Source organism: Equus asinus, chromosome 30 (genome assembly GCF_041296235.1).
Source record: "Equus asinus isolate D_3611 breed Donkey chromosome 30, EquAss-T2T_v2, whole genome shotgun sequence".
Taxonomy (NCBI): domain Eukaryota; kingdom Metazoa; phylum Chordata; class Mammalia; order Perissodactyla; family Equidae; genus Equus; species Equus asinus.
Window position 1 is genome coordinate 5,939,206 of NC_091819.1, and position 15,080 is coordinate 5,954,285.

The following is a 15,080-nucleotide window of genomic DNA, read 5'->3' on the forward strand; positions in this document are numbered from 1 at the left end:
TGTTCAATGTATTTTTCTTCAACCTCAGGTACTATTTCAGTTGAAATACCTTGAAATTTAAAGCAGTGGGTTCAACTTTTAAAATGAAAATAATAATAATAAATATGATCCTCCCAAAATCTTTTAGACTCTCTGTAGTATATTGATTTTACTTTTTCAGATTATCAAGCAGAGTCATAATTTTAGATTTAGAAGTGCTTCACCTGAAAACATATTGAACCCATTGCTTGAAAATGTAATTAATGTTCCATTTAAAAATAAGTATACCTATGTTCCTTACTTTGCAGACAATCTGTATAGTTTTGGCCTACATCACGTAAGATAAAATAGCTGTCATTATAGTATTTACAAAGAAACTAGCATTTATTGAGGAGCTTTCATTCACCAGGGACATACAATAGCCCTGAAGGTCAATGCAGTGACAAGCAAAACATATATTTAAGAACATATCTTTTAACAACATGTGTTTAACAAAATATGACTAGACTTTACATCATTGAAGAAATAATATATTTTTAGACACATTGTTCATTTTTTTAAAATTCTCTATCACGTTAAAAAATAGCAAGGGAGTTTTGATCCTTTAATTTTTATAAAATGTAGTAATACAGATTTTAAGGGTTAAGAAATATTGAATACTATTTTAAAGAGAAAATTGAGTCTGAAGTGACTAGTTTTGTGTATGAAGCTACTAAGTGATGGAGTGGCTCATGGCAGAGTTGAAACTGAGCAATTTCTGTAGCTTCACCTTATATCATGCCACTTGTTCTGTTAATTGTTTCATCTAACCTTGAGTTTCGAATGTTTCTGTAAAGGGAGGTTAAGAGAGTACACTCCTTGATTTTTATCTTGTGTGTCATAAAATAGTCTAAATTATTGGAAGAGAATGAAAATCATTTTGAATTGAAGTGACTAAGTAGGATTATTCTCTTATCTTTATCTCTAACCACCTTTTATTTTCCTAAAATAGACTGGTAATTTCAATCAAATGGACAAAATAGCAGTACTTAGAAACATAGTTTGGTACTAAATTGGAATATGTGGGTGGATTAGGTCGGCACTGTAAACCAGCTGGTTTTATAGATGGATAACACATAATGTGAACAGAGGTTCGGGTGTGGGAAAATGTAATTATCAGTGGGTTACTCTATTACTGATTATTTGGATTATTGGACCATGTGGGAGAAATAAGCACTGTGCAATAGAGTATTTTCTCTGGTAAGATATTTCTTGTGGTAACTGAAGGAAGATGTGCCCTTGCTCTGGTCCAGCACCAATCTCTCCCTTTCTACTTGCTTTTTCCATCAGCATTCAAATATGCTGTGGTGTTTCCCATCTTAAAACAGTCTCTGTCTCTCCTTCCCTCTTCCTCTTCCTCTCTCTCTCTGCCTCTCTCCTCTTCTTCTCTCTCACTCTCAAGCTCTCTCGCTGTCTTTCCTTCCTTCCTTCCAAACTTCCTCCATTTCCTTGCTCCCAAGCCATCATCATCTCTCACCTGGGCTTCTGTACTATTCATCTGCTATTCCTGAGTTCCAATTTCAGCCCCCAAAGTTCACTTCCCACACAGCATCAAGGGGATATATTCAATAGCAAATCAGATCGTGCTGCCAAATCTCCCGCCCTTACAACCTTTCAATGGCTTCCCGTTGCTTTTAGAATAAAATTCAAACTTCTGACCAAGGTCTACAAAGCCCTATGGGATCTGATCCTAGCTTGCCTTTTCATCATCGTCTCCAGTTAATTTCCTCCTAGCTCACTTTAGTCCATCCCCAAGGGTCTGCTTTCTGAAAATTAAAACTCAACCATCTCAGCCTCTCTCATTTGCTATTCTCTTCAAATACTTTTCATCTTTACTTTTGTATTATTTGAAATGTTTCTCTGATTACACAACACAAAACGGATATGTGTTTTGGAAGTTTTATTTAATGAAACCTACACAGAGATATTGTAAGATTTCTATTTCTTTCATATCAGATTTTATTCTTCTTTTTTTTTTTTTTGTGAGGAAGATTGGCCCTGAGCTAACATTTGTTGCCAATCTTCTTCTTTTTGCCCAAGGAATATTGTAGCTGAGCTAACATCTGTGCCAATCTTCTTCTATTTTATGTAGGATGCCACCATAGCATGGCTTGACGAATGATGCTACATCTGTGCTCAGGATCCAAACCTTCAAACTCCAGGCAGCCAAAGCAGAGTGCACGAACTTAACCTCTATGCCACTGGGCCAGCCCCCTATTCTCCTCTTTCAAACGTGCTCTTAAAATATTTAAGCAGGAAAATTTTAAAAACTAAAACAAACCAAAAGAACAAAACCTACGTGTGTGGAATGGAACTCACTCAATTATTTTGTAAGAACAATAGGATTATAATTCTATTTCCTTTCTAATATGATCTATTGACATGAAACACTCTAAGCAGAATATTTGCTATATGGAGATTTTGATTGAATAATTGCTTATGCTAATTAATATAGCAAAATAAATTTCTTATTTTGTAAGTAAATACTAGGCAATTATTGAATTTGACTCTAAAATTTCTTTTAAAGTTTTCAATATTCTACTACATTTAGTTCAATTTTTCACAAGAATAGTTTCATTCAGATAATTATGTTAATGGCGAAATAATAATTTTAAAAAACCAATTTAAACTAGATAGCAATTTTTATTTGCCAAAGTCAAAGATTACTTATCAGAAACACGTTGAATATCCTCACAACAGATTTCCTTAAGCAGATATTTTTGCTGGATAAGAAACAGAATCTTGATTCTGGTTCATGAGCCAAATTTTCCAAAGAAAATTTATTTTACTGACTACATACGTTATTATATTTGTGGTAAAGAGTCTTATTTGATCCACTTGTGTCTGCCACCACCAAGGATGGTGATTGTGATGGACTCTTAAAGAACCAGGAAACCTACTGCACTTTCCCCTCCAGAATTCAGTAATAACTAACCAATAAACATAGGGAATGACCTACAGAAACAAAAATACCGGACTTATGTCTGATAAAACTAGATTGCTGAATATGGTTTTGATGTGTGACCACAATGGATTTGTCAAACCTGGGTTCCTAATTCTTAAACACAAAGTCACAAGGAGAAAGAGAGTGAACCGCAGGACTTCCCAACAGAGCAGCATGGCAGAGAACGAGCAGACCAGAATTAACTCTACCGCAAGGCCGGTGTGAAAGAGGCAGAGAGAATGGCTTTGACCTCAGCAACTTCTTTTACCTTCTTTTAACCTAACACTGAGGAGAAGTCGGTGAGGGATGGGCAAGGAAAGAAACCAGGAGTGCTGAGCCCTGATTGTGATGTAATTCATATCTTGAGATAAACCATATGGGATCATTGGATGGAGCACATTAGCAATACACTTGCTCCCATTCATGGAATGAATGAAAAAACTAAAATCTTCAGAATAATCAATAAAACAGGCTATTTGAGCAGAAAAAAGGGACATAATAGTTATATCTACTGCTACAAAGTTCTCAGTTATCTAGATGTTTTTACATTTGTAATAGGCAAGCCAAGTCACCAGGAGATTTTGATTTCATCTCAGAAACAAACATGAGTACAGCATCATTTTGATAACCGAGGAGAAAGGCTGAATATTGCTACTGACTGAGAAGTTATTTGTTAAAACTGTTTTCCCTCTAATGCCACTGTTCAACATGATGCCACTGTTCATATAAGAAATTGAGTTATACCTAGTCAGATGAGATGGAGATTTTCTAGTAGACATATTACATTTCAAAGTATTATACTTTAGTCCCCAGAATGTGCTATCAATCTCTGTTCCTTCGTACAGTGGTTGTTGAAATTCACACAAGGGAAAATTTCTCAAAAAGCATACATAAATCAAAATCGCCTTTTATATAGAAAGATGATCCTGATAATCTCCTGTCAGTACAATATGTTTTGAGTTGGATTTGTACATCATTAGGAGTAAGCTCATCAGAACTTATTGGAATTCCACTCTCAAGCTGGTTGAGTTAGCTACCCCTGGGTATGACTGACAATTTAGCAAATAAAAATATAGGATTCCCAGTTAAATTCGAATTTCAAATAAACTTCAAATAATTTTTTTGTGTAAGTATGTCACAGGCAATATTTGGGACATATGTATGCTAAAAAATTATCTGAAATTCGGATTTCACTGGATATTGTCTATTTTGCCTGGCAACTTTATCTCTATAGCAGGCTATCATTCCTTGTATCTACCCCTGAAGATATGTACAACTGAATATATTCTTTTATTTGAATATTAATTTGATGATCTTATGATTATAATAGTTTTACTGGCAAACTTATGGTGGGTTCAATTATGCTACTGTTTATCTGCGTTTAAGGCAAAAATTTTCACTTGTCGTTTTTAAAAACAGGGCACACATCTGCATCTCAACTTGAAATATTTTAACTGAAAATATTAACTCATTCACATTTCAAGCGACGGGTTTCTAGTTAGGTGAACACAGTGGTCGACATTATTTTATGAAAATAATACGTATTTTCCAGTGCAGGAGATTATTCATCTATGTTGTCTTAAAAAAGACTTTTACTTTATTTTTATGTAGTTATTTGAGTATTGATGTATCTCTATTGGTGGGAAATGTATTCTTAGATTTTGGATCAAGCTGCAAAATTTGGTACTTCTTTCAGGAACCACGATTGTGTGCAACTGAGGTGGCTGGAAGGCCACTATGACTGTTGAGCAGGTCTTTACACAGCACCCTCACAACCTAGAAACTTTGCTCTTGGGAGGATTAATGTGTATTGAAGTGTGTGTTCACACGGTCTTACATTTACATCTTATCATAGCCTTGGCAGCTACAATTTGAGATCTTAAAGTTGTTTTCTTTTTCAATGTCCTGTATAATGTCAAGTTGGCTCTTCAAACTTGAAGCCTGATGATGTCTTCAGAGTGAATTCACAAAATGAAAAGGACACAGCCTTTTATTTTAAAAATATATATTGTTTTAGAGGAAAAACAAATGATTGAGTAGTATATGTCCTTTAAAACTTACAGTTAAATGCTGGTCCACAGGATTCCTTGCATTCTGCAAAAACATTAGAATGGCTTTTATCAGATATATCATGAAACCAAGTCAGACATATTTAGGGCCTTCAAGTTTTTAGATATATTTCTGTTGTGGTTTCTAAACACTATGTCACTAGATGATTTTTAACAGCATATCCCATATGAATATTCCTTTTTGGGATGGCCATCTAAACCACAATTATTTTTTATAATTAAAAAGGCATAATTAATCAAGTAAACATCTTGTCTAGCTATGTCTTTAATAGAAATACTTTTTCAGTGTAATAGCTTAAGGGGTAGAATATAACTGTGGCTGTTCTGAACAGAATTAGATACTTTATTTTCATCATTTATTGAAACAAAAAATGAGTACCTGTCCGATATTTCCAATGACAGTAATTTGAAAATAGTCAAAGTTATGTACACAATCATGCTGTGGGCAAAACTATGGTAAGTTCTTGTTGACAACTAAATGGTTTGATGCTAAGATGCTCTACAACAATTGCTGCAATTTTCTGTAAGTGTTATAACAAAATTGGCATTTATTTATCTTCTAGATGAAATGAATGATCATCAAAGTACCCTCTCCTACATCCTGATTAATCCCTCTCCAGATACCAGACTGGAGCTGAATGATGTTGTGTAAGTTGACCCATAGCTTACGTAAGGTATTATTTTTACAAAAGCACTATTTATTTTTATATTTTTATTTCCACCATTATAATTCCTTATTCTTCTTGCAATATAAATGCTTGGAAACTCCAAGTCTAACTTTTGCGTTCAATGAATAAATGCATTTTATGTATTGCTGTGTGTAATGCTATAAAAAAGCATTGTAGGATTGTAGAAGTATGAAAGAAGGAAATAGCAGCATTGAATCTGTATTCTGTGAGCTAATATATATTTGGGGAAATAAGAGAAAATATGTGGAATAATAGGAAGAAAGCTTAAAGGAAAACCTGCAATATCCCACACTATCTAGTTCTAAATACCTTAGAGTTCCTAAAAGCCAAAATGAAACAGGTCAAAACACTGATTAGAAAAAGCTAGCAATTTATTCATCAAAAAATATGTTATGCACGTACAATTGTACTAGTGTTGTCTTAAAAGTGTGACACAGAGATGAATAAGACATTTCCCCTGATTTCGAAGTGCTTATATTCTAATTAACAAAACTACAATTTAAGCCTAAAGAATTTGATTGCAATCTAATATGACCTTGTCACTAATGAATTAAGCGTCAGTTGAGTGAGAAAGTGTTTTCTAAATTCAGGGAGGGAGATGTTAGTGTGACTTACAGTGATTACGAAGAAGGCAAGGTTTGAACTAGACTCTGAAGGGAGATAGAATTTGTGTAGGTGGAGAGCAGAGGATGTTCCAGGACAGGGAGATGGCTTGAGACATGCACCACATGGGGATACATTGTGTGTCTCAGTTGGCAACACTACGTAGCACTTTGTCTCATTAACATTTCTGCTGTTTAATTAGTTAAACATAATATAGAAAACGTATATTAACCCAGACTTTGGAAGGACCTTAGATGACAAAATAAGGAGTTTAAACTCCGCCTTACAGGCAATGGGCAGCACTTAGCGATATAAGCAAGATTTTAGAAAAGGCATTTTGACAGTTCGTATAATCCTAGCAGAGAAATTCTTAATAAGAATCTGCTCTTGAAGTCCATGGTCCTGAGGATGGCCTGGATCAGGAGCTGCTTACCCCAGGTAGCTAACTCCAGATTGTATTAGTGACGTAAAACGAATGCCAAAGGTCCACAACTCTTGCTGGGTGTGAGTTAGGTCCACAGGATGTGTTTGTATCTATAATCAGAAAAATATGTTATTAGGTCAGAGACTACGAGGGGTGAGAACATTCTGTGATGCAGAGCCTCAAATGTATCCATGTAAGTGGTTTAAAACTAAAGCTGGTTATACACCACGAATTAGAAGACTACTTTTGTTGTTGCTGTTGTCCTTGTTCTTGTTGCGAGGAATATTGGCCCTGAGCTAACATCTGTTGCCAATCTTCCTCTTTTTTTTTCTCCCCAAAGCCCCAGTACCTAGTTGTATATCCTAACTGCAAATCATTCTAGTTCTTCTGTGTGGGATGCTGCCACTACATGGCCTGATGAGCGGTGCTGGGTGTGTGCCCAGGAGCCAAACTGGTGAATCCTGGGCCACCAAAGCAGGGCACATGAACTTAACCACTCAGCCAGGGGCCGGTCCCTTTATTTTTTTTTAGTATGTTGCCAGTAATGTGGAAGATTTTGGCTTGGGTGGAAAGGGTACGATTTTCTTTTTAAGAGCTCTGCAAGAAGCAATAGAGTTGATTGGCAGGATGGATTAGGGTTGAAGCAAGCCTAAAAATAGAGAAGCCAGTTAAAAAGCTGCTATGCAGGTGTGAGGGAGCTAAGAATCTGTTGTAGCATCAGGATAATGGATTGTAAAGGCAGTCTTGTGTAGATAAATTTATACAGGCAAAGAGTGAGACTTGTTCATTGGTATGGGAAATGGAAAAGGAATCTAACATGGCTTTAAGATTTCAAATCCATGTGATTGCAAAAAAATAAAAAGGATGGCTCACTGAAACAAGTCAGAATAGGGAGGCAATTTTTTTAAGCAGGAAAAGAGTTGTTGGCTGGGGAGGAAAGAGAGACGATGGGCTGATGTTCAGATACATTGTTCAGTGTGCTCAGTGGAAATGTCTAGAAAACATATATAGAGAGAGTAGTGGAATTTTAAAGAGAAGCTAGTTCTATATAGAAAATGTTTATTTATTTTTCGTCTTTGAGATGAACAAAACCAAAAAGAGAATGACTTTTCCAAAGAAGATGTACATAAATTAGAGAAAGTAGTTGGATTGCTGACTAATGTTCAGTTTTAGGGCAGAAAGATGAATGTGTTTCAAAAGCTTCTTAGGAAAATACATCAGCAGGAGTGACTGACCCGAAATCAGTGTGAAAAGATTTTTATAATGCACCTAAGATACAACCAGCAAATATAAAATGCTTTATTTTGCCATCTGATGATACTGGTTACAATATAAGAGTTTTGGGAATCGGAATGGTAATTTCAGCTGCTAGAGTTCTTAAGGCAACTGTCAAAATTACATCCAGGGGAGACGTCGAATTTATGAAAGACTAAGTTAGATGAAAATATCTTATTTATGATGCATCTGGCTTTCAACTGCCCCTTCTGGAGACTTCACTTAGGATGTTACTATAATAAAACTAAACTACTCTGTTTTTCTTGTGTCCATATTTTTACATGTATTCTTTCCTTTAAACCCATAAAATCAGGCAATTTTTATTAATTGTCCAATCTGCCACTGTAATTCCAACCTTCTTAGACCTTTTTTTCAAATTATTTTAATTGTATTAACTACATAGAGTTTTTAAAAGTTATGCTTAACTTATTCATATTTTGGGCCTTACTTATTCGTAAGTTTCTTGGGCCTAATATAATAATTATTTACCGTGATTATTTTTGATGGAATGGGAAGATGTTGTTAGCATTTTGAGTCTGTGACCATGCCCTTCCATCAAATAGATGTTTATAATTTGAAATAATTCCCCAAACTTTTAAACTTACAAATAAAATACATATGTTACAATGTATATGGGTAAAACAAATGTGACATTTTGTACCTTTTGAATACTACTATTTTTTATTAGTTTTAAGCTAAAACATTAGCTTGATTGCTATAAAAAACCTTTTTTGCAATGATGTGTATTTGTGGCATTGAGATAATTAAATTTTATTATAACTGAAACAATGATAAATATCATGAAAAAAATGCCAACTGGGACCAGTAGTACATAAAACCACTTTTAAGAAATTTATTTTAATAGACTCATAGGTTTAGTAATGATAATAATAGAGAAAGAAACATCAATGAATTTCGGAGACAATGGATTATACTCACACCTTTTATGTTTTTCTAAAAAACCACTTTCAGAAGTTCATTTTAAATGAAGGAGCAACATTAATTTGATTCAAAGAAAAATAAATCACTAGAAGATACGGTGTTAAAAAGCTTAATGGGCACTATTAGTTTGCTTCATCGATCTATGTACGACGCTACTGATATTTAAAGTAATTACTAGGCAGAATGCATAGATAACAAAATCCAGTTAATAGGTCCATGGACACGAATGTCAACTTTTATTTGATTGAAGGAAATAGACTGTAGTGTTTTAAATTGCCTTTTCTCATTTTTATTAAGGGGCCTATTTTATGAATATTTTTCCTTTACTTTATAGAGGAAAAGTATAGTCTTCATTGGAGTTTTCACTTTTAAATTAGCTTCTCTCTTCATTTTTTGGACCTCCTAAAATTATTATAGAACTATGAAATACTAATTTCATTTGTACCTGACACAAGACCTTCTGAGATGCTGCGTTATGCGTAGATACTTTTCTTCTCCCCCCCTGTGTCTTCCCCCTGCCTTTGGAATAGAAATTGAAACTACTTATCCTGAGACTTCAAGTTCTTCATTAGCTGTTTTCTATTTTTCTTCCTGAATTTACCTACCACTGTTTCCTGGCCTAACCAGTCTTCTGAAGTTCAGCTCACCTTCTAAACGTATCAGGAGCATCCCTTGCCTATGCCCACTGCTGTCCATGTCTGGGATTGCCTCTCTGTGCCTCTGTTCCAGCCTCCAGAGAAGCACAAGCCGACCTCCTCAATCGTGTTCCATTATTCTCTCTGTTCTTTTTCTTTTTCTGTCATGTTTGGAATTTCTGTTTCTTCTTGATATCTGCTTCATAAATTAAACAATACAAATCTTCTGCAGGACAGGGCCAGGATTTGTGACTTTTTATATTCCCAGGTCCTAGCGCAGTATTCTTGAGGTGCTCAAGAAGTGGATGCTCACATCACTTGACAGTCTGAAGTAAAACATCTCTCTTAAAACAAATCCTAACGTTATTGAAATGTGTGAGTTTGGCAGATGAACATTTTCCTATTTACTAGTAGAATGAATTAAGAATTATCTTTTATTCTTTTGCATGATTGCTTACTCTAGCATCGTCTAAATCTTAGATTAATAAATTTCCAGGTAATTAAAATATTATTGGGGCAGCCCAGAGACATAGCAGTTAAGTTCGCATGCTCCACTTTGGCGGCCCAGAATTGCCTGGTTCAGGTCCCAAGCCATGCTGTTGTGGCATCCCACACATAAAATAGAGGAAGATGGGCACAGAAGTTAGTTCAGGGCCACTCTTCTTTATTAAAAACAGGAGGATTGGTGGTAGATGTTAGCTCAGGGCTAATCTTCCTCAAAAAAAAAAAGCTATCTATGCATAATGTTCTCTGTAACCTTTACTAAATCATTAATTTAAAGAATCATAGAATATTTAAATTAAAAAGGCTATAGAAATTATTTAGATCAAATTTATTTATGAATAATAAAATAAGGCTAAGAGGAGTTAAGTAATAAAAGAATCGTGGCTAGGATTTGAGTCTCCTTAATAGAAAAATCGCCAAAGTAGGAGATGATAAATCAAAATACTAAAATAGGGGGCTAGCCAGTGGTGTGGTGGTTGACTTCGTGCACTCTGCTTTGGTGGCCTGTGGTTTGCAGGTTCCAATCCTGGGCATGGACCTACACACCACTCATCCGGCCATGCTGTGGTGGCGTCACACATGTGAAATAGAGGAAGATTGGCACAGATGGTAGCTCAGGGACAATCTTCCTCAAGCAAATATAGGAAGATTAGCAATGGATGTTAGCTCAGGGCCAATCTTCCTCACCAAAAAAACCCCCAAAAAACAAAAAAAGACTAAAAACATAAACTTTGATAAGAGGAGGGTGTTGAACTGAGTCATAACTGAAGGATAGTGATACTTGAGTTATCAGCATTCATCATCATAATCTTCTTAGGAATAGAAATAATACAAGCAAAATTCTACAGGTCACTAAATGGTGAGTCTTTCTGCCAATGTTATATATAGAGACACAGTTTAGATTCCCCAAAAACTGAACAGATAAATTTGAAGTAGCAATCTGAAGTGTCAGTGTGGATTAGTTTTGCCTTTATTTATTATTACAGTTATTGCTTTGTTTTCTTTTGTTAGATACTTAATCCGACCAGATCCACTGGCATACCTTCCAAACAGTGAACCCAGTCGGAAAAACAGCATCTGCAATGCCGCTGGTCCAGACTCTCGGGAAGAAACTCAGCTTTGATAAAAGAAAATAAGAGACTTTTTTTTCCTACAAGGATGTGTCTTGGAACAACTCTAAGTCTTAGAGGAAAAAAATGTTGCTGGAATGAAATAAACTAGATTGGAATATATTCAATTCTCTCATATTTTAAAAAATCCATCCTCTTAGAAGTGTAGATTATTTTGAAATTTAAAGTATTGCTTATTGGTACTCCTACTGATATATAAAGACATCAATGGAATGATTTTGAAAACCCAAATTAAAACACAAAAATTTAAAGCTGATATTTAATTGTTTGACAATAATCCAAACTGTGTGAAGCCAATTTTTAAAAGTATTAAGGTTTTATGAAAGTAAAATGAAAATCCAGCTATATTTGGTGCATCACAATGGACGTAGAAGATTGTCACCCCTCTTAAAAATTAAATGTGTCATATTATCTTCTTTAAACTTGCTGTTTCATAAAATTGAGCTCATCATAAATGTCTGGTCTTCTCTGAATAGACATTAACAAACTCCTGTGGCTGACTTTTGTGTAAGAATCATAGTTTGCTTTAGAATATAAATCTTTAAGTCATTTTAATCTTTTTTGTTGCCTTTTCATATGACATCATATTCATCTTAGAGTTTGAGATATTCATAGCATGTTTTGTCATACTGAAGACACCAAAACAAACAAAAAGAAATAAGTACCTAAATTTTTGCTAACTTTCTGTCTCACACACCTTGTACACCAAGAAAAGTGTACCAAAACAAATATTTGTTGTTCTCTTAAAAGAATGCCTAACAGAGAAAATACTTAAAACGCATTGGTTGACAAATTTAATCCAAGAATTGGATCATTAGCTGAAATACGCAGTAATGATTTTCAATAGATTCTTGAGCTTTAATATTTTTCATTTATCTATACAGTATATTTCATAAGAAAGATACTTTAAAATTCAAAGAAGCAAAATTATACTTTTCATGGGATACAGAGACATTTCAAAACTTTAAAAGTCCTCCTTTGTGCCTTTAGTATTGAAATAATCATATGCAAAAAAATATGTTAAAAAATTTGGAAAATTTTGAAAAATTATCTATGGGAATTATGTTTTAACATTGTGAGGGAAAAAGCGTATGATAAAAGTGGGTAGTTTTTGCCATTTGAATTTAATATAAATCGTGCAGAATCTGATAGTTTTAAACTAAATATAAACTGACCCTTGGTGACACCAATGCTTTTATCTGGATTGTTTTATTCCACTTCAAAAACAGACTGAAAAGCACGAGAGCATAGCTTGCCAGGTAGGTGGAATGTGTAAAGCTATTGCCATGAAAGAGACATTGGTAAACTTAAAAAGATATTTTTCTTCTAAATTTTAATTTTTTTAATTTCTGAATTTGACATTGAATTTTCATTCAACAGAAAATAGGACATATAAGACTAGAAAGAGACATTTTTTTATCCTTTCTTTTAATAAAGAGGCAGATAAATTGAAAGGAAAATAGAAGGATTAGAAAAACATAGATAAAGAGGGGGCTGGCCCTATGGCCAAGTCGTTAAAGTTCTGTTTGTTCTGCTTTGGCAGCCCGGGTTCATGGGTTGGGATCCTGGGCGTGGACCTACTCCACTCATCAGCCATGGTGTGGAGGCATCCCACATACAATAGAGGGAGACTGGCACAGATGTTAGCTCAGGGCTAATCTTCCTTAAGCAAAAAAAGAGGAGGATTGGCAATGGATGTTAGCTCAGGGCAAATCTTCCCCACACACAAAAAAAAAGACAAAAAAAAAAAACAAAAAACACAACATAGATAAAGAAAGCCCAATATTCCCCCAAGTAATTCTATGGAAATAAAAATATAAATCATAAAATGTGAAATTATAGATTATAGCCATTGTATAATTTGGCTTAGAGAATATGAAATACCTATTGTTGTTGGTTTTTAGTATTTTACCTTACTCTCATTTCAGGACAACAAGAACACCAAGAACTTCCTCTAAAACAGGGAGAGCCTATCTTTAATTTTCTTTAACCAGATTGGGAAGCAAAATTTATAACGTGTTACTTAAAATCGCAAGCATACCTTAAAACAAAGACTGTATGCATATGTGTGTATGTTATAAACACAGGTGAAATATATTTGACAAACACATATTGATGTAAATTATTCAAACTAAAGGCAGAATTGAACTAATATATATAATGAAGAACAATAATGAGTTTAATTAACATGTTTCATATTTGCACATCAATAGTCAAGTATGACATTTCTTTGAGTTGCCATTTCTTTATTCCATTACATTTATTTTTAGGATTAAATATAAGATTTTACAAATCTTCTACTTACCCACAAGATCTCAAATTTAATATTTTTGCATTATGACAGTCAGCAAGACTAGGATTTTAAGCTAGGACATGACGATATTTCCTATAAAACTAAAAATTTTGTTTCATAAATTTTACAATAATTATTTTTGATTATGAACATTAGTCCAAATTTAATATTTGACACAATTCATATCAGCTTGCTATAATAAAGATAGTTTATTAGTCTTTCTGTTATTTAAAAAATAAAAAAACATGCTTATAAAAGCCTTTTAACAAATTGTTGCCTTTTTAAAATACACTTGCACATGAAAATAAAACATAAAGTCGTTACTAGTCCTTGTGACCCTATGGGAATTGGTTCTGTCTATTGTCTATGTACCATTTTGCTACCAGTTACATTGAATTGCTTTAAAATAAATAATAAAATTATTTCTGATGATGAACACTCTTGGTGTTTTTTTGCCAAAACTTTAATTGTTTAGACAAATTATGTTTTGAAAGTACGAAATTTATTTGTCACTTCTATATTTCAAAGCCAGCGTAAGTATAAAGGTGACCTCATTGGAAAAGATAGGCATGAATAAAATGTTGAATTCCTTCTTCACGTAAAAGGTTCTGAATAACTATGGCGGGAAAGGAGAAGGGAGGAGGAAAGGTCAGGGAGCGTGGAGAGAGAGACCAGGAAGCTAAGAAATGGAAAGAAGAGAAAAGAAAGAAGGGAAAAAAATAATGTAGGTGCCAGAAGAGAAATATTTCTTTTACAAAACAGAATATCCCAAACACACTAATTTAAAAATCAGAAAAGCACTGGTTAGAGAAAAAAATAATTTTAAATGCAAAGGTAGACTTTTGATTCCAGAAAATGGAGTAGACATATTTCTTCCTATTCTTCCCGCTAAGCACAGCCAAAACCTAGATAGGGTGTGTCAAATAAGCATGAGAGACTGAAAAGATGAGAGAAGAAGGAAGACAGGAAACCAGGACTTGAAGAACAGCTTGGTGGTGAGCTCCCTCCATTTTCTTTATTTTTTTTTTTTTTTTGCCCCCTATGCGTCTTGGCCTGCATATTGGGAGATACCAATGAGCACAGACAAGAAGTCCCAAGCACCGCCTGCATTCTCCTTTCAAAGACTGACTCCTCCAGCAGGTGCAGCCTCCCCAGCACCAGACTCCTGATGCCCCTGCAGTGTGGGTGGCTTCTCCAGAGAATGGTCCCTGGAATATATAGTAGTCAGCATATCCAGTGGCCAGCAGCCACCCTCACCACTGCCTTGGATGGCTTATTGTAGCCAAGTACCTCCAATGAGTTGCTGCACCGTGAATCGCTTTCCCCATATTTCCAGCAAGTTCTACCAGTGCAGCACCCCAGTGGCTTTACCGCAATTCTGAGCTGCAGCTGTGCCATCTCCAACAGAGTCTGGATTTCAGTCCTGAAGTGTCTTCACAGGGCAACTTTATGTCAGCCCTGAAGATAAGGCCTGCTCCTTATATCTGTTATGGCAGATATAATAGATTATTTTCAAGTTCTCTTTGCTTATTACTATCCAATCTGTCATTACAC

At 34.7% G+C, this 15,080-nt stretch overlaps 1 protein-coding gene across 9 annotated transcripts in view; it reads left to right on the plus strand.

The window, feature by feature from the left end:
- The window catches only part of KCNT2 (potassium sodium-activated channel subfamily T member 2), a 347,942-nt gene extending 334,946 nt beyond the window's left edge, over window positions 1-12,996 (plus strand). For 8 of the 9 annotated variants that reach the window (XR_011499412.1, XR_011499413.1, XM_044762850.2 and 5 more), the window contains 2 exons: window positions 5,595-5,679; window positions 11,115-12,996. Coding sequence is in view for 6 of the 9 variants with exons in the window: in XM_044762850.2 (XP_044618785.1) it covers window positions 5,595-5,679; window positions 11,115-11,226 (197 nt within the window). In the remaining 3 variants the exon portion in view is untranslated. The remainder of the gene's footprint in view (window positions 1-5,594; window positions 5,680-11,114) is intronic. The other variant, XR_011499411.1, reaches the window with a different exon arrangement.
- Window positions 12,997-15,080: the final 2,084 nt, after the last annotated feature.